Source organism: Arvicola amphibius, chromosome 18 (assembly GCF_903992535.2).
Source record: "Arvicola amphibius chromosome 18, mArvAmp1.2, whole genome shotgun sequence".
Classification (NCBI taxonomy): domain Eukaryota; kingdom Metazoa; phylum Chordata; class Mammalia; order Rodentia; family Cricetidae; genus Arvicola; species Arvicola amphibius.
Window position 1 is genome coordinate 10549305 of NC_052064.1, and position 23587 is coordinate 10572891.

At 41.6% G+C, this 23587-nt stretch overlaps 2 protein-coding genes across 6 annotated transcripts in view; one reads left to right on the plus strand and one right to left on the minus strand.

Annotated features, from left to right (window-relative positions):
- Positions 1 to 10151: 10151 nt before the first annotated feature.
- Fam237b (family with sequence similarity 237 member B) lies at positions 10152 to 10551 on the plus strand. The gene is given in 2 exon segments (XM_038315189.1): positions 10152 to 10520; positions 10522 to 10551. Coding segments are annotated over 2 exon segments (399 nt in total).
- A 6884-nt stretch (positions 10552 to 17435) lies between these two features.
- The window catches only part of Cfap69 (cilia and flagella associated protein 69), a 74509-nt gene continuing 68357 nt past the window's right edge, over positions 17436 to 23587 (minus strand). For all 5 annotated transcript variants that reach the window (XM_038315627.1, XM_038315626.1, XM_038315629.1 and 2 more), the window contains 5 exons: positions 23138 to 23214; positions 21531 to 21728; positions 18969 to 19055; positions 18461 to 18565; positions 17436 to 17716 (listed from right to left, as the gene is read on the minus strand). In XM_038315627.1, coding sequence (XP_038171555.1) covers positions 17549 to 17716; positions 18461 to 18565; positions 18969 to 19055; positions 21531 to 21728; positions 23138 to 23214 — 635 coding nt within the window. In that variant the 3' untranslated portion in view covers positions 17436 to 17548. The remainder of the gene's footprint in view (positions 17717 to 18460; positions 18566 to 18968; positions 19056 to 21530; positions 21729 to 23137; positions 23215 to 23587) is intronic.

The following is a 23587-nucleotide window of genomic DNA, read 5'->3' on the forward strand; positions in this document are numbered from 1 at the left end:
CTTACCGGTAAGGTTTCAGCGTCTGTCTCTTCAGCAGCTACATGGTGGTGTCTCTCTAACTCCATCTTCTTTCTCCTTGCATTCAGTTTCATTTTCCTGCCTAGCTCTATTCTGCCCTGCTATCGGCCAAAGCAGCTTCTTTATTAACCAATGGTAATAAAACATATGCACAGCCCACAGAGGGGAATCCCATATCACACCTTCTTTTTTTGCTTCTCTGAGACATCAAAAACTTATCATTTATCTTTTCTTAATAATTTAGTATGGTCAAGACTAGAAAAAGGTATTCAATTTTTCTCTTTTCAATTTTATTAAAATAATATGTATTTGAAAATGATATCCCCCAGCTCTTTTTTCTTTCGAAATGGAAATGAAGCAATAACCCTTCAAATAAACCTCCAAGGGTTGGTCTCACACTGTAAGAACTGTCCCCTTGTGTGCCATTAATGTAACTTTAGACTTTTCTTTTCCAGCTGCATGAATTACCTCGATGTCAAGAATGACTATACCTGCTCATCAATAAAATCATATCTCACAGAAATGTCATCTTCAAATGTTATTAACGTCAATCCTGCTATGCCAAATAGGAAATCCTGTCATAGATGAAAGATGGTTGTTTATCAAAGGAGTAATGTTGGGTTATTAGCGGAAGGGGCCTCTTTTGTAGCTCAGAGAGGATGAGCTAAAATACAGGATGGTGACTTAGAGTGCACAGAAGAGAAAAGCCAACATCCACACCAGTTTCACATTGCTTCCTCCTAAGATACTGCAACGGTACAACAAAAAGGCAAAGATTACATAGAAAACATACTGTCAGTCTAGATACAAAAGGCTACAGGAGGAATGGAATTAGAGAGGACATAAAATTGAGTAATCATGACTTCTTTTATTTTTTTATAGTTACAAAAAATTGCCACTGAATCAAAGCCATGATTCATCCAGACCAGCACTTTATTAAAGTGGTTGCCGGGACATGGGTGGGGCCAGGGGACATCATGTCAACTGGAACAAACAAGGCACAGAAAGACAAACACCACACTCCTAGCTTCATCGTGGAATTTACAATCTGATTGCACAGACATGGAGTGAAGAACAAAAGTCCTTCTTTTGAGAAAGAAGTTGGGAAGGGCAGAGACGCTAGGGGATACCGAGAAGGTAGGTGATGGATACCAAAGCACAGAGGAGTGAAGTTCTTCTAATGGCATATGACTCTACAATATGAATGTGTTGTTAGTTAATAAAAATTCAATGCTTAATGTTATGCTTACTTTCATATAATAAAAACAAATAAAAATTAGGGTCTAAAGAGATGGTCAGAGTTTAAGAACACTGGCTGCTTTTTTATGGAGCCTGGGTTTGATTTTCCAGTACCCACATGGTGGCTCACAATTATTTCTAACTTCATTTCAAAGGATTTAGCTCTTTCTCCTTGTGTCTGTGGGTACCAAAGTCACACCATGTTCACATCTAAACATGCAGACAAACCACCTATGCACATAAAATTAAAAAACAAAAGTAAACTTAAAAAAAGTCAAAAATGAATGAATGAAAGAAGAAAGTCAGAAGAGAAGACATCAAGTCTGCTTAACTTCCTTTTTCAGATCCAGCTTTCAGATGCAACTAACAACATGATAAACGTCGTGCATGTTCCCCATTTGAGCGCCGTGGAAGTCTACACACAAATTTCCCATTCCATTAATGGGCATCCAAAAGTTCCACGTAAGTTTACAATAACAAAGAACTGTATCCACAGGACCATATGGTAACTAATCTTGGTGGTCAATTTGACTGCATCTGGAATCAACTCAATCTGAATTTGCTGGGCACTTCTATGAGGGCCCTCCTTCATCGTATTGTTGGCAGCGAAGAAGACTCACCCTAGATGTGGGTAGCAGCTTCTGGCGGCAGGCCATACTAACGAACAAGGAAGATGGAAACTCTTCCTTTTGTCTGCTTGCCTTTGTTCTTGCTAGCAAGTTCATCTATCCTGTTGCAGTGGCATTCCTTCATTGATAGTCTTTGGGCTTATAGTAGATTGAAAACCAGCAGCTCTCCAAGTCTTGATGAGACATTCAGCCTTGCTGACAAAGCAACTACCAAGTTCTCGGCTTCTCCGGAACGAGGCGCTCACTGTTGGGCTACCCAGACCATATCAAGGAAACCAGTCTGATCTAGCTCCTCATTCTATCAGCTCTGTTCCTTTAGAGAGCCTGGACCGCCACAAGAGGCTGTTATCGTCTACAACATTTGTAAGTCTTTACTATTTCAATTGTTATATCCTAATAAAATCTCCTTTTCTTTCCTTCCCTTTAAAAAATAATGACAAAGTATTTCATACTAATGATCTTCTTCCTCCTCCTCTTCTTCCTCCTTCTCATCCTCTTCTTCTCTTTCTCCTCCCCTTTTGAAAAAGCAGGAATTGAAAACCTTTTTCTTACCATTGTCCTGATCGTTTTCTCTTGTATCCGAGTCAGTATTCTGTTCATCATCCTCTCCTATGTTCCTGGAAAAACAGTACTGCTTTCCCCTCAATTATCAGACAAGGGACATGTTTTGCCTCTACAAGGCCCCTATTTGTTTCAGCCTCATTTCCTGCTCTCTTTACCAGCAAGGTCATTGAATTACTCTTTGATCAATACATTGTAATTAAGGATTGACAGAGGGAATTGGAGGTGTGGATGTTTAAAATTAATGTCTTTCATTATAATGAGTCAGAAAGTCAATAGCTTGAGAAATTATTCTTCCTGTAGGTATTCAGCATGATCATGCAGTCAGCCTGCCCCCACTGTGTGTGGAGGGCTCTTCTGGACGCCGTGGGCAGTGATGATGGCAGTATCTCCTGCGGGAGCGTGCTGTGCAAAGCAGAGGCAGGATGAACACAAGCGTGACAAAATTGTGAGCGAGCACCTGGAGGCGAGGAAGCCAGGGGACCAGTGAGCAGGCGATTGTCTTGATTAAATCAGAAACTCTCTACAGTCAGCACGAGGGCTCAGAAGCACTCAAGGACTCTGGCTGCTGAGACGCTTGCAAAGTTCCCAAGACGCTGAAACTTTCCAGCACAGAAAGACAAACCAGCTAGAAATACCTGAGTGCTCTTCATAGTGTATGAAAATCACTAGAAAAGTCTCTAGTAAGTGTAATTTTTGATAAATGATCTCGATGGGAAATAGCATATAGTAATGTACAAACAAACAGCACACAACTTAGTGAAGACTGGCACCTAATCATACCATCAAGCTTGACTTTTGTGAAAGGGACCTTGGGGTGGAGTCAGGACCTAAAGTGGCAAAGGGGAAGGGAGAGACACTCTTGATCTAATTTGGGAGTGAAGTGTGGGGACACTGGAAATGGGCTGGGGAAAAAATGATCATGATGGTAGCATGAGGAATACTTTACTTCTGCTAAAAATAATTTTGATAAAAAATAATGAATGGCTTGAAAAACACGCTTGATTTTCCAAAAGGATTTATTTTCATTTATTATTTATTTGCGTGCAGGGGTGGAGGGATGTTCGAGAGGGGATGTCCACAGAGACTGAAAGAAGGTACAGAAGTCCCTAGAGTTGAAATTATAGGTCATAGGGGAAAGGTGCCAGCCAAGAAATCCACCCTGAAAAAAAAAAAGAAAGAAAGAAATCCACCCTGGCCCTGAAATCAGAAACATACCCTGGCTCCGAGACCTGAGCAAGCAAAAGAAATACCTTAGCCCTGAACCCAGAACCAAAGAAACATGCCCTGGCTCTGAAAACAGTGCCAAAGAACACAGTTCGTCCCTGGGAAAAAATATATACCCTGGTCCCAAAACCAGAGCCCAAAAGCTTTAAAAGGCTAGTGAGAGAAAAAAAATGCCTCTAAAATCAGGGCCATCGCTGTCCCTGACCTGCTAAACTAACCACTCCCTGAGCAGGAAAAACTAACCAATCTTTCTCCTCCCTGGGAAAATCCCGCCCCTAAGAAGCCCTCTAGGAGCCCTATACCTGTTTAGTTTGCAACTGGTCTTCCACCCTGGTAGAGGAAGCCACTCTCCTGGATTCTTTTCTTCCGATAGCTCTCTTGAAAGACCTTCTTTTGCCAGAGCAGAGATGGAGCAGAGCAGAGCTGGGAAACCTTCCCCTAGCAGAACAGAGTTGCTACACTCTGGAGCACGGGAACGTAGCTGTAACCGCTTGGTATCAAGACTGAGTTCTGCTTTCTGGTGTGGGCTTTAAAGCCAATCAGAAAGTGGTTGCCCCTAGTATCTATATGTTTATGGCTCCAAATTTGTATATGTTAATTACAGTCTTTCTCAAAATGTGTAAGACAGCATAAGAATGACGTATCTCCACGGTAGGAAGAGAATGCTTGGTGTCTGGCTGCACTTACAGGAGGTGGGGAGCAAAGAGCCCCTTCCAGCATATCTGCTTTTGGGTGGGCACTGACGAACATGGAAGAGGGAGAAGATGATGGCCGGTCAAAATGGTGAGTTGACGTGCTGTAGAGAGCTGGCCCTTAGCCTTCTGCAATTTCTGAAAACTGCCTAGAAATACAATTAGATTGGAGGTGACTTTCTTTTGATGAAACACACATTGCTGCCGGAAGATGTACATTGACAACAGACAGTCCAGATGACTGGGGGCACTGTGCCCAACTTTAGGGAACCTGAACTGCAACCTGGATCAATGAAGGAAGAAGATTAAGACCAATCTGCTTGGACAGTCTCCAGAGAAGGAGAAGAGAAGGACCCATTAGATTGTGGTGAGGCCAAACATTTTAGAAATTCCCCTAGTACTTGAAGAACTGGGTACAAATGATCTGACAAAAAAAAAAATGGAGTACAGTGGCAAAACTCAAAAGCACACAACACATCCTGAAAATGGCCATGAAGACTATTTTGGTAATGTGCATTTGTAATCCCACCACTAGAGAAACTGAGGCAAAAGAATTAGTACTTGTAGGATACCGTGAGCTACATACATGTAGTGAGATCCTCTCTCTCCCTCGAAAAAGGGGGAAGGCATAGTAAAGCCTGTGCAAGTTTAGACTTTAGGGTTGATTATTCATAAAACCAAATGTACTAATAACTAACAGATTCTTCTTATTGACCAATTTAATCAAAAATTAACCCTCTAGGAGCTGGAGAGAATAATCAGCATTGAAGATCATTGCTACTCTTCTGAAGGCCTGAGGTTTCCCCAATATAACAATTCTGCACTGGCAGGAGAGGGGCCCAAAACCGTGGGGCTGGGTGGGCCCTAAGCCCTGGGGAGAACCTACTGCTGTTAGCTTGTTAAATGGACACAGTAATACACTACTCCTTAAGTGTTCCTCTTTAATCCCAAAGATTAGTACATTTCCTAACCCTCACCAGGGAAGCTTCTTTTCACAATAGAGTGATTAATACAGAGATGCACAACTACTCAACCTGCAGAAAATAAGAAAATATAGAGTGCTCAACTCTACGTGGGATCACTACATCACGGGACGGGTAAGAGGAAAGATCATAAGAGCCAGCAGCAGCGGGCATCTGCAGCAAAACAGTGCTTACCAGACATGACTGTGAGTACCATGGCACACATGAACTCACAGCAGATATAACTGCAGGCTCAAGACCTATACAAATATCAAGTCAGCCTAAAGCCCTGTCTGGGTGAAGGAGCGGTTCATGAAGTTCCACCACTAACTGAGGAGCTACTGACTGCTGATGGCTTCTAGGGGAAAGAGAGTCTTCCGGAATGCAGCCTTTGAGGGGCTTAGATACCCATGCACACCAAATGCAATTCAGTGACTTTTAAGAAAGAACGACATGAAGTTGGGGGAGAAATACTGTTGGGGTTAGAGGAGGAATCGGAGGAGTTAAATGGAGATGGATTTGATCAAAATGTATTGCACAAAGTTTAAGTTCTCAAGACAATAAACGATTGTGTGCTTGCTATGACTTATAGTGCCAATTATGGCCTAATTATCTAATTTACAGCATCCCTAGGACTATGTAAGAGTGCTGCTGCTTCATGAAGCAGGTTACAAGTGTGAACTTGACCATGGATTGTCCAAGAATTTGGTAAACTTTTCTGGGTGAGTCTGTGAGTTTCCTTTTGAATGAGATTAGTGTCTGAAATGGCAAATTGAATAAAGCAGATTGCCTTACTGCTCCAGTCAGTTGAACAGGCATCACCTAATCCACCAAGGGCCTGACAGAACCAAGAAACCAAGAAAGGGAGTGGGCTTTCTTCCTGACCTCGTGGGCTGGGTCATTAGTGCCCTTCTCGCTTCCAGGCCTTTGGACTCCGGCTGGGACGCTACCGCCAGCTGTCCTGAACCTCTTGCTCCACAATGCATGGCTCAATTATTCACATTTATATCTCTTATATGTGTGTGCGCGTGTGTTCTGGTTCTTTAGAGATCTTTAATATACTTGCTTGCTCACCATCACTTGATATTCTAAGACTTACTAAGTATTTTATCTGCTAGATATGAATTAATACCCCATTGTAGTTTTAATTTGTACTTACTTGCTTCTGTGTTCATTTTTTGTGTGTGTTTGTGTGTTATCTGAGAAATGCCTCTTTAAAACCTCGATTTCAAGATGGGCAGAGGTAGCCCATGCCTTTGATCCAAGCACTAGGAAGGCAGAAACAGGTGGATCTCTGTGAGATCCTGGCCTAAAGAGCGAGTTCCACGACAGCCATGGCTACACGCACAAACCCTGTCTCAAAAAGCAAAACAAATAAGCAAACAAATAAACAAACAAACATAAAAGAATCACAGATTTCTATTGGGACATTTCTCTTTCTCTTGTTGTTTTCACAGAAAGTTCTTGTTTGGGCTCCTAATTACAATTGCTTTGTGGTTATATATGCTGAAACATCTTATTTATAATTAAAAAAAATCTTTGTTTTGAATTTTGGGGGAGGTATTGGAAATTGAGCCCATGGCCTAAGGCATGGTAGGTAAGTATTCTGAACTACAACCCAAGCCCTATTTTTTACATTTATTATAACTTTCAGTATCGTAACAGTAATTCTAAATTAGTTAAAACTACTTTCTTTTATCTTTACCATTAAAAATATTTCCCAACTTCAAATCATAAAGATATTCTTAAGTCTTAAAGTTATGAAATTTCATTTTTTTACATTCCAATTTTTAATATCCCTGGGATTGAGTTTGGTGATATGATGGGGAAATAATCTAAATTAAATTTTATTCTCTATGGATCACCAAGCTCCAGCTTCATTTATTGAAAAAGCCACTGTTTTCATATACATTTTGTAATACTTTATATTTCAAGTATTTCGTAGTGATATAAGGGGAGTGAAACAATTGAGAAAAAGAACTGGAAAGAGGAGCGCCAACTATCGCCTGCTTCTTATGTTTTATGGCTATTCCAGAAAATATTTGTAATATCTACATATAGGTACAGTAATTTTGGAATGTTATTTTTAAGAACGATATCGGATTTTCATGGTTATTTAGCATAAATAATAGCTAATTTATTTTAGAAGAAACTATTGAATAGCTAACATTAATAAAGTACAAGAAATTGCTTCCTTAAGGCACTCTGTGTGTGTGCGTGTGTGTGTGTGTGTGTGTGTGTAGAATCATGTGATATCGGACAGCAGTTTTGGTTAGTGAGAGAATTCCATGGAAGAGTACAAACTTCATATTTCAGATGAGGTATTATATAGGGAACTTTTGATCTGTCTACTTTGAGAGCCCATGAATAGCTGTGGACTGAGACACCTGAAACACTAGAGACATATATTGGCGTGAGATGGATTTATATGTGTCCTATAAACTCTGATAACAAATACACCCTTTTTCTCAACTCTGTTTTATGTAGGAGTTGGTGCTGGAGGCAGAAGGGATGCAGGAAGGATTTAAGATCAAGACACGAGATATTATGATTAGCTGTGCTAACCCTCCACGCATGTGAGGAGACCAGGAAAGAACTGCTAGAAAGCCGGGCGGTGGTGGCGCACGCCTTTAATCCCAGCACTCGGGAGGCAGAGGCAGGCAGATCTCTGTGAGTTCGAGACCAGCCTGGTCTACAAGAGCTAGTTCCAGGACAGGCTCCAAAGCCACAGAGAAACCCTGTCTCGAACCCCCCCCCCCAAAAAAAAAGAACTGCTAGAAGCTTTTACTTGATGAGGATGTCTTTTTAGTGTAGAGGAAGGGACAGTGAAGTCATCTCCATCCTAGCTCAAGAAGTTGCATGCAAAGGAGACCCGCCTAAAGGGAACAATGGATAAATCGGGTTTTGGTTGATTTTCTATCCAATCAGTTGACTATTGTCATGGAGTTTGAGCATAGGAAACAAGCATAACCTCCCATGATTGTGCTAGCGATGCCCCAAGGCTGGAACAAAAGGCAATAAAACCACAGGCATACCATAAAAGAGACTTTCTGAAGTCTTCCTTCTACTGAAGGCTACAGAAAACCATTCCCAGAGTTAAACTGTGCTTAGGTACAAGCGAGGTCATATTTGAGTTAGTGAAAAGGTTAATATTCATAATTCAAATGGTGATTAGCTGGAGGTTAGAACCCATCAGGGAGGCTTAGGATTTTTTAACAGGTCTCCAGCCTTAAGAGGATTTTCCTGTGGACACAGGCGTGGTCGTCGGGTGTCTAGGGAGAGAGAAGATAGCTCGGGGATGATGACAGCCTATCGGCAACACGAGTCTCACAGAACATAATGAGTGAGCCAGGAAGAAAGACAGATGTGATCACGGTGGAGCCAAGCCTGGGTAGGCAGTGGCAGGAGGAGTGGCGGGCCCGGGGACCCCCGAGGGGGCGTGGCCATCCATTCTGTGGGCTTGCTCTGTCTAGAAAAGGAGCGCGGTCCAGCCAGTCTGTCTCTGGTGAGGAGCGCGGAGCAGAGCCGGCAGCTCAGCGCAGAGTTCCACTCCCAACCCCTGCGACCCGGGGTCTTGCAGAACCGTCTCCACCTTCCTCCTGTTTCCTGGGGTGGGACGTCCCGAGCCTGCACTGACACCTCTGGTCCCCAGTCAGGAGCTCGCACTGATACGACCGGTCCCGCAGCCAGAGGCACATTCGGATACCATCGTGCTGGGACGCGCCACGGCCATTCACGGAAGGTACTCGGTTCCCCGGTTCCTGGGAACGGTTACTCTTCTACGTCCCATCCAGGGGGCCATAGGTGGAAAGGGCGTTGGTCGAGAAATCAACCAGTTGCGGGGGAGAGGGGAAAAATCTTGGAACTCACTCCTCACACCCTTTTAGGATTGTCACCCGCACTGTCTGCTCACTCTGCATGCAATCTGCACAATTACCGATAGTGTATAACGACCTTCAATTTTTCTTTCTTAAAAAGAAATTAGTTTCGTTTAATGAGGGGAGGAGAAAGGCAGTATGCAGAAAGGAGATGTCTTGGGTTATGCGCTCCAGGTTCTTCACCACATCTATCTGAGATGCAGAGTGTATAGGAGCATTTAGAGAACCCACAGTCTGAATGAACTATTGGCAAGTTCTAGGTCGATTTGCTGAGGAACCAACTGACAGGGAAACTTTGCAGAGAAGCCACTAGAACAATGCAATATTTGCTGGCCAGTAATTGACCATGTACCATATCATACTTGCTTGTACCCACCTTATTTTCTGCTCATTGTATGGATAAATCTTCCTCTCTAAACTAGTCCCAAACAACCTAAGAATACCCAGGATCCACAAGACAGGAGTGCTCAACAAATATTTTTCAGTGGAAAACAAAACAAATAAATAGGAATATTTGAGATATCCGATGCCATTAGGTAAGTAATTTCTAATAATTCAATTAAAACCCAACAAAACCTCTCATAAGTACATACAGAATGAGTTACACTTTAGTCCTCTTGGACAGTGAGTCAAGAAAGCACATCACTGAAGAATGTACTAATCTCTACAGGGGGAGAGAGGGAATGCAAGTTTTTCAGGTTTCCTGCAGCTGTAAGGGTCTGTGATGAAATACACATCACATCTGCACAAACATACACTAGATTTCAGGGACTCCCAAAGACTCTTGGTTGTCATGTCAGAATTCTAATATCCCTTCAAAGAAAGGTCTGAGAGTCATCAGCTCAGAGGAAAACCAACAAATACACATTCACTATACCATTTTTCTTTTGTGTGTGTGTGTGTGTGTGTGTGTGTGTTTAAACTTCTCCTTTTCCTCTCTATAGGATGGGTTCTGCCGCAAGGACATGGGTCTGCCTTCCCCTGGGCTGCATCATGCTGTTCAATCTCACGAATGCTAACTTTGAGTTTCAAAAGGGAGTGCTTGCCAGCATCAGCGCAGGCATCCCAGAAGATGTGGATCTTCAGTGCTGGAACACGTGCTCTCTGACACTCATAGACCTCAAGGAACTCAGGATAGAGCACAGCGTGGATGCCTTCTGGAATTTCATGTTGTTCTTGCAAAAATCTCAGCGGCCCGGGCACTACAGTATCTTCTTAAACATAGCCCAAGACTTCTGGGATATGTACATAGACTGTTTGCTTTCAAGGTCTCATGGAATGGGCAGAAGACAGGTGGTGTCTTCCAAGTATAATTTTCCACAGAAAATGGCAAGAGGTGATTTGAAGGTATACCTACGGAAGTAGTGAAGCGGCATTATTAAAAACTTGATATTTAGTACTTCTGATTATTCCAGGTTTATCTAGCTAGCAAATTTGTCTTGTTTATTTTCTTATAATTATAAGAATAAAAGGAATAAGAAAATTATAATTTTCTAATTAAATAAATAATGTTTACATTATTTAGAAATCATGAGAGTGCTTGATTATAAATGATCTTGGAATATAAATATTGCTAGATCATTAAAATCATCTTATTGCTCCCCCATGAGTAGTTCATAAGAAAGTCATACAGCTCTGTTTTCATATTGTAGGACTTAAATACCAGGCTTGTTGCAGCCTTTTGAACAAAACATTTTCAATTGGGTTTCACAGAAGAATGGAATCTTATATTAAGAAATATTAATTTCCCTCAATACTACAGAATTAGATTATAAAACATGTTTTAATTTAGGAAGGAAAACACAAAAAATACCTCAAACAAGATGCCAAGTGAAAGCAGAATCCTGTTAGTACTTGCCAAATCAAATCTCCTGTTGTAATTAAAATTCTGATTTCCAGTTTCTTAATCTGGTGATTTTCTTTCTCTAGCTATATAAGTGTTTTATTAATAGTTATTGGATTATTTGCATATATTTAAGTAACTTGTCAATAATATGTTATTTAAAAAGCATTTTGTCAAGCTGTCTTTGTTTTGAAACTACTTCACATGAAAATATAATTTTTTAAAACTAATCAGTGGAGTGAAGTTGTAATTAATTTTATAAAGTGTCTGGTACCCTAATGTTGACTTTAAAACTGTGCCCCAACTAATGCCAGTATCTAAAATTACATTTCAGTACTAATCCATCTTGTATATTAAATATTTTTCTATATATTAGCCTTTATGGTACAGTTCTTTTTTAAGTGTATGGATGTGTTTCCTGTGTGTGTGCGTGTGTGTGTGTGTGTGTGTGTGTGTGTGCACAATGGGTGTGCAGTGCCTGCGGAGGCTGGAAGAGCACATTGGATTCCCTGGCATGGGGGTTACAGACAGTTGGGACTTACCATGTGGGTGCCAAGAATTGAACCCAAATCCTCTGGGAGAGCAATCGGTGCTCTCAACCTCTGAGACATCTCTCCAGCCCTGTGGTATAATTCATACCATCACAACATTCAAAAAGGAACAACAAACAAAAATGAAGGAGCTACGATTCAGCAAAGCACAGCTTGATGGACATTTTGACTAGGTGTTGTGTCAGTCACATTTCATGCTCACAGTCATTTTTATATTATTTACAACTCACACCCATATCCATCAGCAGTACGCAGCTTTAAAGGAATGTGCCAAACCCAAGAAGGGCACACAGTGGATGAGGAAATTGCCGTGGCAAGGAATGGTTTCAGGAAACTGATGCTATATAGAGTAATGACTTGATTCTATGCTCCAAGTCAATTCTTTGGGGACTCGAAAGGTGGCTCCAGTTGGTAAAGCGCTTGTAGCACAAACAGGGCTAAGATTAGATACTCAGGCAGAGGAGCATGTGTCTGTAAGCCCAGCACCGGGAAAGAGGAGACAGGAAGATCCCTGGCGCTTCCTGGACAACCAGGAAGTCTCGTTTGGTAAACGAGACTCAGCGAGAAGCCTGATCTCAGAAAATGAGAGTAGTAGAGGTACCCTCTGCCCACCCCACCGCTGCCCACCCACCCCAGCCCACCCCACCGCTGCCCACCCACCCCTGCCCACTCCTACTGCTGCCCACTCACCCCTGCCCACTCCCACTGCTGCCCACTCACCCCTGCCCACTCCCAGCCTGTATCTTTGACAAAAAGACCTGTAAACTTGGTGAGGTTTCTAAGTTCCAAAGTGAGAGGGACTCAAAGGAGTTTGAAGATTTTCATATTTACAAGAAGAACCAAAGCAGATGTTTAGGAACTTTCCACATTTTTCCAGGACAAAGAACCAATAGATATCTGTTCTATAGATTTCCTGATTGGCTATTGTAAAAACATTGTGAAAAACACTGTTTTCAAGTGTTTTGATGATTATGACACATTTTTTCCTCTGTGCAAAATGATATAGGCACAATCAAATTAAATATAAGCAAAGTTAAAAAAAACAGCAAAAATAATACTGGATAAAAATGTAATTGTCCGACAGTTTGACCTGATTCAAGAATAAACCTTGAAATAAAAGGGGATGTATTATCTGAGTTTGAACCACTCCCAAATTCTCATTTGGGACTGCTAGGGCTTTAATAAGGGTTTATATACATACACAAATTTAAGGAAGGTAAACAACAGCACACAGCAGGATAAGAACCTTCAGGGCTAAAGAAGGGACGAACCACCTGCAGTGGCGCATGCCTTTAATCCCAGCATTTGCAGTTTGGTGGCAGAGGCATGCAGGCCTCTGTGCGGTGGAGGCCAGCCTGGTCTATAGAGCAAGGTCCAGGACAGCCAAGGCTACACAGAGTTGCCTTAGTGAGGGTTCTGTTTCTGTGAAGAGATATGACTACGCCCATGGCACTCTTATAAAGGAAAACACTTAATTGGGGCTGACTTACAGTTTCTGAGGTTTCGTACATTATCAACAAGGTGGGGAATATGACAGACTGCCGGCAGGTGTGGTGCTGGAGAGGGTCTGAGAGGTCTAAATCTGGATCTTCAGGCATCAGGAAGAGTGAGCTACTAGTTTGAGCTTCTGAAACCTCAAAGCCCATCCCCCAGTGACACATTTCCTCCAGCAAGGCCACACCTACTCCAAAGGGGTCACAACTGATAGTGCAACGCCCTAGGAGTCTATTAGGGCCATTTCATTTCAAACTACCACACAGGTATTCTTTCATGTAACCGAGTATTGCATATACTAGTTAGGTGGCAAGCAGAATGAGACTGTAGGTCCAATATAGTTTTAGGTTGAAAGCATTTTGCCCATTAAGGGAGGAGCCCTGGGGTCTGGAAATCAGCTGGTACTGGTGAGATGAATGAAATCCATTTTCTATAGGCAGGCTGGAAGGTGTCGTGGCTTTCCTAATCTGCACATGAATGATGGCAGTTCGATAGTGCAGTGCCATAAAGCTAGACTATGGAATGTGACTCTAAAATTGTCTGAAGAGTTGTCACCCATCACCCATAGTAACTGTGAAAATTGTTTTCAGTCAATAATAAACAATTTTAATAAAATTAAATAGATTAGAAATGATCTCCTCATTCTCCTAAGTTATATTCTGCTACAGTAGATTAATTAAAAATGTCATTGGGCTGGAGAGATGATCAGTGGGTAAGGAGACCACCACCAAAGCTGGCGACCTGAGTTCCAACCCTCGGCCCCTCGTGCTGGAAGGAGACACTCCTGCAAACGGTCCTCTTGCCCCTATTTGCATGTGGCACACATGTAAACACACACAGAAATGCATTTTAAAGAAATTTTAAAATAAGAACACTTGCTAAAATGAACACTTTTAGAACAGCTCATTGTAAGCAATTTTAATGATTTTAGATATGTTAAAATTTCTCCCAGGAAATTCTCCCATCCTGCATTGCTTGGTCCTGGAAACCTGACTGGGGAGATGTGGGAGTGACAGACAGACAGACAGACAGACACACACACACACACACACACACACACACACACACACACACACACAGAGCAAAGTTCGGATCAGGTGGGACATATTCCCTCTCTGCAGCCAGGAGACTTACATTTATTATGTCCGGCTTATGGAAGAGGGGTCAGTGAGTCTCTGTGGGAGGTCTCTGTCCTGGAGCAGTCTCAGGCTGTAACTTCCTCTCAGGAGGAAGATGTGGTTGATGTTTTCTGTAAACACTGTCAATATTTGTGTTTGGTCAGGGAAGCATTGCCATTCACTTGAGCCTGACCCAGGGAAGGCTTTGCCATCCCTGTAGGTCTGAATCATTGCGATCCATGATGCTGTGCTAACATCAGCAACACATATATTCACTCAGTACCGCATCATCTGTTCCCCACAGTAAACTGGAACAATCATGGCCTCAGGCCTGGTGAGATGGCTCAGAGGTTAGGAGCACTGGCTGCTCTTCCAAAGGTCCTGAGTTCAATTCCCAGCAACTACATGTGGCTCACAACCATCTATAGTGAGATCTGGTGCCCTCTTCTGGCATGCATGCACACATGTAGGCAGTCTCTAACGTGTAGAGACACACATGCAGGCAGAACACTGTACACATAATAAAGAAATCTTTAAAAAAAAAAAGAAAAAAATCATGTCCTCATCTGTATAGAAAACCTCACTCCTGTTTGTCCTTCCTTCATTTAGCAAACACTCACTGAGGTAGAGGGAACACTGATGACAACCTAGACACAGTCTTTGGTGCTCAGAGTTTTCATCACAGAAAAACATTAACATAATAAATAACTCAAAAGAAGTTCTGTTCTGCTTTGTTTGTTGTTTTTATTTTATTATTTTTTTTATTTTATGGTTTTTTTGAGACAGGGTTTCTCTGTGTAGCTTTGGAACCTGTTCTGGAACTAGCTCTGTAGACCAGGCTGGCCTCAAACTCATAGAGATCCACCTGCCTCTGCCTCCTGAAAAAAGCCTGGCAAAAACAGTTCAATGACATCAAAATGAAGCTATAAGAATTCCAAAAATGGTGTTGAGTAGCAGGGATATGGGGAAATACTATTTCTCTTTCTGGCTTTATGCGAAGTTATCTGATGAAGCCAGCGATTTTTTATTTTTAAGATCAGCATTTTTTGTTGTTGTTGTTTTACTACTGCAGACTCAAAATTTGTTTCATGGGTTTGGGTTTCTGCACAGTCCATTTAACTTAATGCATAACTGATGAATTTCCAGAGACCTTAGGGGTACAAACCAGCTAATTCTGATTCCAAAACACAAGTTTTATTTACTTGATTAGTACACGTTTCAGTTTGAAAGCTTGGAATTTCGTCTTAGCTGACTCGTGGAAGAAAATACTGTCCACCCCTCAGGCAGGGAAGCCTAGACAGCAAATCCACTAGGAATCCAGAGGAGCATGAAAGCAGAAATGTTTATGATGCTATCAGAGAGGTGGACTCACTTGCTCACTGTACAGTGGCTGGAACTGTGCCAGACAAATGCCTTAGAGATCTCTCTACCTTCTCTAAGGGCTCTGCAGAAAGCACTACTAGCTTCCTGTCAGCAAAATAAATACCATGTGGTACAAAGCTGCTAGAAAATAACCTGTTTTATTCTGCCGTCTCTCTTCCTAATGAGGAGCAGAGCAGTGATCAGGCTAAGTCACTCTGGAGATAGGACTACATATTGTGTGCAGAACTGGTACTGGGGGCTGGAGAGATGGCTCAGAGGTTAAGAGCACTGGCTGCTCTACCAGAGGTCCTGAGTTCGACTCCCAGCAACCACATGATGGCTCACAACCATCTGTAATGAGATGTGGTGCCCTCTTCTGGCCTGCAGACAGACAGACCACTGTATACATAAATAATAATAATAATAATAATAATAATAATAATAATAATAACAACAACAACAACAACAACTGGTACTCAAATGAGTCACATCAATTTTTCTGTAACTTGTTTATGTTTATACCATAGTACTTATGCCTTACAACTGGAGTTAAGCGTTAACAATTTATATTCCAGCTGCTTTAACATGCTGTCCTTGCTCAGGATCACATGCATAGTGTCCTGTGGGCTGATTCTTCTTTTTGAGGACAGTGCCTTGGTGCATTTGAAGACCTCAAGGGAAAGGCTGCAAGAGTCAAGGCCAACATCACTAACTCATTTCCTGAGGTGTTGATCATAATAATAAACTATACATGACCTTGCCGTTGGGGAACTAAGAGTCTGCGGAAGTTCACAGTCAACAGATGCTGAGAAGGTTCACTGCACTTAGCTCTGGACATAAGGACTATGGTGTACCAGAAAGAAAGGAGACGCGATTTGGTGCTGCTGTCTGAACATTTCATGCTGCATTCTTCTGTCTCCTCACACACTGTCTGTCACTTCCCCAGTAGGGAAATAGCACTAGAAATAGCTTCAAACTTTTATTTACTTAATTTAAAATTTTTGTTTGTTGTGTGTGTATGGGAGTTTTGACGGCATGTATGTCTGTGTATGTGAGTGTCTGGTACCTGAGGGTACCAGAAGAGGGATATGATCCTCTGGAACTGGAGTTATAGATGGTTGTGAACCACCATGTGGGCACTGGGAATTGAACTTAGGTCCTCTGGAAGAGCAGTCAGTGCTTTTAACCACAGAACCATCTCTCCAGCTCCACTTTGAAAATTTATATATTAACAGTAAAGGCATATGTATCTGTATTTTTATTTTTGAGTGTTGAGCTTGTGACTGACATTTGCATTTTATAGTAGATACATTTATTTCCTATTTTCACCAACATATTATTTGTTGCTCCTGGTGTTCCTGTATCTGTCTGATGATAGCACCTTGATTCCTGACTCCATCTAGGAATTTTAGATGATTTTGGACTGTTTATGGCTCCAAGAGCAAGGAGAACTGAGATCTGGTCAACTTCAAGGTGAGGAGCTCTAGAGTTGTCATGTGACCAATCAAGGGCTCCAAGATGTGGAGAACACTGCACAAGTTGTTGAGAAAATGCACCCCCTCTTCTCCATCGGAAGAGTGTCGGGGGACTGCTGGAAGGGAACCTCCTGAGTCAGTGTCAGCCTGTGATCCAGCAGCGCCACAGTCTATGTTACTCAGGAAGGACTTTGTGGCTACAAAGTCCACAAAATGTCCTTTAGGGTAAACTCTCTGAAGTCGTGATATATAGCCAAAAGTCCTAACTGATGAACAAACTTTACAATTTCAGTTAAGGGACCAACAGTTTTTCCAAAGATAGTGGTGACCACTTTTCTGATATATATGTTGATGGTTTTAATAAAAATAAACTGTATTATCCTGACTTTAATTTTATAATATTTTACTAAAATATTTATTCTAAATTTTTGCCTTACAATTGTACATTTAGCAAAAAAATGATTAAGCAGAATTTATTTCAGAAAGGTTCTGGAGCGTGTCACATAGGGACGTTCTTTTTCAGCTCACTCAGGGTCTTCGCTTTCACCCGCTGCAAAGCTCCTCCTCGAATAGGCAGCTTTTTAAGAGCAATGTCTGTGTCAGCCAGAGGTCCTCCCAGTAACCGGGTAGGAGTGCTTTCCACTGTCACCACCCGACCTGCAGGCACCTGAAAAAGGAAAAGACAAATATCTAAATGTCTACTTACAAACATTTTGACAAGAGAAAAGCCCATATAACCTATGGCTTGCTTTGAGAAAGATTCCAGGTATAACGGAGACAGTGTGACAGAAGAGAAAGATAAGGACTTTGTGGACAAGACAGCAGGCTTGAATTATTCTGTCACTTGTTAGTTTTGTGGCCAGGGACAAACTGAAATCACTAAGAAAGCTGGTATGTGCACAGGTCTACCGCCAGGCAAAGGAGAACTGTGCTCATCCTTCGAGCAAGATGTGACCAACGCACTGACCAGTGCTGGCAGCAAGTTCTTAGGAAAACCTGGGGGCTGTGTCTGCTCTAACCTCGCACTGCAGAGTGGGGGAGGGGAGGAGGGGAAAATATTTTGGAGAAAGCCTTAATGATGGAAAATGTGAGCAACAAAAAGCAAAATATATGAGGCAAAAGTTCCCCATAGAAACATCATTCTGGGAGGCCGGGCGGTGGTGGCACACGCCTTTAATCCCAGCACTCAGGAGGCAGAGGCAGGCGGATCTCTGTGAGTTCGAGACCAGCCTGGTCTACAAGAGCTAGTTCCAGGACAGGCTCTAGAAACTACAGGGAAACCCTGTCTCGAAAAACCAAAAAAAAAAAAAAAAAAAAAAAAAAAAAAAAAAAGAAACATCATTCTGGCAGCCTAAACTTCATATCTATTAACAAAGAGACACGGGGGAGGGGTGGGGGAGAATGACCTTACCGTTGTGTTAAGACCTTTAATAACTGTTTGGTGAAATATTGCATTTTGTGGCCGTTCACTGTATCTGGAGGATTCAATAGCTTTTTCCTGGAGCCTTTTTGCTTTCTGAAGATTTTAAATTAGAAAGAAAACGGTATTACTTGCTCGTAATTAAACATGGCGGACGGTGCATTTCCTCTCCTGTTCCTCAGGCTGCTGCTTACAGAAACGGGTCCTTCAGTAAGACGGCTCCCAATGTGGAACAGGGCATTCTGTCCTTCAGACTGCCTAGTTGTTGTGTAGACTGCAGTGCTTTAAAAATCCTACCTTTGCTGGGCAGTGGTGGCCTATGCCTTTAATCCCAGCACTCAGGTGGATCTCTGAGTTTGAAGCCAGCATGGTCTACAAGAGCTAATTCCAGGATAGGCTCCAAAGCAACAGAGAAACTTTGTCTCGAAAAAACAAACCAAACCAAACCAAAACAAAAAACCAAAAACAGTAAAATAAAAATGAAATAAAAAAATCCTACCTTTAATGTTTTAGCATTTGATGTTCTAGCCAGGAAGTTTTGCCATGATTTGTTAGCCAGTTCTCTCTGCTTATGTGTGGCCTGTATCTGGAACAAACAAGAAAACCAGGAATTTCAGTTTCTATGAAACATACCAGATGGCTTGGAAGTCCCCATTTTAAAGGAAGTGCCTCCATTTTGCTAAACTTAAAAACTTGAGGCTGACTAAAAAAATTAACTATATTACTTAATTTTAAAAACAAAGAGGTGTTGGGAGATACAAGCTTTTAATTTGAGCACTATAGAATCAGAGGCACGCAGAAATCTTTCAGTTTTAGGCTAGCCTGCTCTACAAAGTGAGGTCCAGGATAACTAAGGCTACATAGAAACCTTGCCTCAAGAATAATAAACAAACAAAAAAGTCTTAAAATGAAAAAGGAAACTCACTCTCCATGCAATGTAAAGCAGACTGCTGAGACCCATGAACACTGAGCGTTCCCAGCAAGACTGAATGCTTTACACAGTTCCTGCTTGTGAAGACATTCCAGTCTAGAGAAACCTGAACACGGGATTTAAAGAGAAAGTCATGGGTGAAAACAGAGAGGTTCTGCTGCCACTGATCATAAGTTCAGACAAAATTAAACTGTGAACTCTTTTCATCATGACTGTTACCGTGCCGGCAGTTTTGTGAGACCGCGGGAGCGGTGGGTGATGCTGCGGTCCGGAGGGGAACTGCTAATCTAGATCTCTGTGTGTCCTAACGGGCTCACCACCAAATGCACGATCACAGGATGCATGCCATAGGTGTGTGTGTGTGTGTATCATTGACACATGCACAATACCATTATAAATACAATATTCCTAGGGCTACTTAAGAACTGCTTAAAAAGTGAGGACAGAGGGATGACAGTAAAAATCCAGTCAAGACGACAAAGGTTCTGTAATTCAAAAGAACTAGTGGTCAAGAGGCAGCATATGGTCCATCTTTTCTTCCTCGGTCTGAGCAGATGAACCGGCTTACAGTACTACTCATGTCATAAAAACTTTGTCCAAGCAAAGCTTTGAAGCTATTAGCTGTGGAGTGGTTTTGCCCAGTGAATGGACACAGGTCCTAAGCTGTAGAATCAAACATTCAATTGTCTAGGGATGACATTGTTTAAAAGCCTCGTAGATGGTCAAACAAACTATGTTGCAGTTTCTCACCTATGCAAAGCTTTAGGGAAAGGCTGCTATTTTCCGGGTTCATTCTCTGTTTACATAGGCATGTACAGACTCAGTGCTCAGAAGTGTTTTGGAATTGAGGGGAGGATGGATGGCTAAGTCTATAGATGGCAAAACAGTAAAGGTCTGTGACAGAATGAGGCGTGAAAGACAGTTTTATCTACCTACGAAGTTATGTGTTCCATTACAGATAAACCTCCAGAATATATTAAAAGTATATATTTAAATTTTTATTTTATGTGCATTGGTGTTTTGCCTGCATTCATGGCAGTCTGAGGGTGTTGGATCCCTTGGAACTGCAGTTACAGACAGTTGTGAGCTGCCATGTGAGTATTGGGAGTTGAACCCAGGTCCTCTGGAAGAGCAGTCAATACTCTTAACAACTGAGCTATCTCTCTGGCCACCTGCCCCTCAAAGTATATATTTAAGAAGGCTACACCTTTTTTAAAAAAGATTTATTTATTTATTATGTATACAGTGTTCTGTCTGTCTGTATCCTTGCAGGTCCGAAGAGGGCACCAGATCTCATTATAGATGGCTGTGAGCCACCATGTGGTTGCTGGGAATTGAACTCAGGACCTCTGGAAGAACAGTCAGTGCTCTTAACCTCTGAGCCATCTCTCCAGCCCAAGGCTACACCTTTAGAACCACGTTGGGCATGGCTAAGAAAGTGTGTCAAGATCTCTTTACTCTGTAAAATATATGAGTATGGAAATCAAATTACAGGGCTGGGGAGATAACTCAGCAGTAAATTGCTTGTGTGCAAGCACGCAGACCTGAGCTCGCATCTCCAGAATCTACATAAAAAGCCTGGCATGGTGGCCTATGCCCATAATTCTACTGATGGGGAGAAAGACAGAAGGATCTCTGGGGCTTTCTGGCTGTCAATCAAGCAGAATCAGTGAGCTCCAGGCTCAGTGAGAAACCCTGTGGAGAATAGTTAAGAAAGATACTGAATGTCGCCCACCTCTGGCTTCCACATTTATGTGCATGATTTCATGTACATAAATGTGTAAATAAGCATACACCCGCAAATACACACAGAAAAAAAGAAAACAAGAAATTAAATTATAATGCAAAACCAACACTGATAACAGTGATTAAATTTTAAACTCTTAACTCCACAGTTTCCTTTAAAATTGCACAAAGACATTGAAAATAACTATTATAGAAAAGAAAATAATTCAATGCTCAAATATTAACAGATAAATAAATCCATTTGGTGGATAACTTCATCTACTTTATGCACTGAAATTAACAACTTGGGCTCGGAGGCTCAATGGTGCCGCAGCTTACTTTTGCGTATACTCAATGGTGCCCGCAGCTTACTTTTGTGTATACTCAATGGTGCTCGCAGCTTACCTTTGCGTACACTCTTTGCTCAGTCTGCACATCTTGGCGAGCTTGGCTTTCAATCATCTCACTTTGCAGGGAAGCGACCATCTTCCCAATATTTTCTGTCGCTGCTATAATAGACTCCAAAGATAATTTATCTGTAGTAACTAGTTTTAATTTTTCCAATTTTATTTCTTCACATACTTCATTCCATATTTCTCCAATCTGTGACAGCAAAGTTTAAGGTGAGAAATTTAAATTAACAAAAGTAAATGAAACAGTCTTACATAATTCCTTAGGTAGTGGTGATCTTGTTAATGTTTAAGCTTTTCCTAACTTCTCGGGCTCAAGTTAGATGTGCTGAGAACGGTACGGACACCAGCTCCATCTGAGAATTCTGGTTTAGAGTTACTTCCTCTCCCAGCTGCAGAAACTGCCTGGCCTTCTGAGGTATTGAAGCTTATTGCTCCTTACAGTCATACTGAAGGCTAGGCCATGCTGAGTCTGGAGGGACAGACAAGGGGCGCTCTGGGAACCTGGAATGTGGGACTCCTACAAGAGGGATCCTGGTCTTCCCCTACTAGCAAAGGGATATACTTGAATCTTAAGCTTTTACTCCAGTTTCACCATGCTAGATCTCCATGTCACATTCTGAAAGTAAGGTACTAGAGTATATTGCAAACTAGAGAAAGAGTTATATCATCTAAAACAGGAATACAACTGGATTTTGTTTTCATTTGAAGAAAGACTTCTTCATTCTCAACATCCAAATACAGAATATTAATAGAAATAAAATGTTTACCTAAGATTTTCCTGAGATTTCAGAGACATTTATTTACTCAGTTAACTTGGCAGAGAAGTAAGTAGCCTAGTCACTTTTAAGTGAGATTTGATTAATGACATAAATTATAAAGAATACTTTAGTAAGTAGTAACACCTTAATATCCAATAATTTGCTTAACTTTGGCTTGGCTGCTTTCCAAAGAGTAAAGATTCTGGTTTTAAAATCCCGTTAGTCTTCAAAATGACTCTGTAATTTTCACCTTCTCTTCTAAGCTGAGGGTTGGGCTGATGGAGAATTCCATCCATGCATATAATGTATCTATCAAGTCTCCCTCTACTCCACTCCCCTTAGTCAACTATTCCCCCCAATATTCCGTCTCGAGTTCGTGACTTCTCTTTGGGAACAAACAGCCAAACCATGGACTCCACCTAGTGCTGCCAGTGTGAGTGTGGGAGCTGCTCCAGAGACCTGTCCCTGGAAAACAGACCTTCCCAGCCAGAGCTGTCAGGAGTCGAGAGCTCCTCTGCTGGTGGTGAGATTTTCCTACCACTCCCCGCTGGGACTTTGGTTTTCTCTTGTCCAAGTTTTGTGCATGCAGTCACAGCCACTGGTTTAGTTTACATGGTCAACTACTCTGTTGTAGGTCTGGGAGGCATGCGGCTCTGTCGGCTGCATAAAAACATCTCATGGAAGAAATCCAAAGAATGGTTTGGGTTTTGGGTTTTATATCACAATCATATGAAAAATAGAAAAAAAATACTAGAGTGTGTAAACAATTGTTATGGACACATCTTTTATTTCCAAATTTATTTTTATATAATAGATTTTATGTTACTAAAATGGTACTTACTTTAAAATCAAGGTATCTATGTATTATACAGAGGGTGACAAAATCTTCAGCAGATAGGCCAGGTAAGTTTTCAAAATCTATCAAAGTTTGTTCAGAGAGAATTATTTTAATAGGAGCAAATTATTTCAAGATTCATATTTCTACTCTAAAAACAAATGCAAACAGATATTCCCACAACAAATGCTTTGGCATGGTCATAACAAGAACTCATTCTTCCTGGACCATGGTCAGAGAGCATTTACGATTAGAAGCTAAAGAGCAAATGAGAACTTTTCCCTTAACAGAAAGCAAAGACTTTAAAACCTGAGATGGTTCAGAATGCTGGTGTTTAAGCCTAAATATCTGAATTAACTGCTCACGGTCCTGCCACACACTGAAATATCTGAATTAACTGCTCATGGTCCTGCTACACACTGAAATATCTGAATTAACTGCTCACGGTCCTGCTAC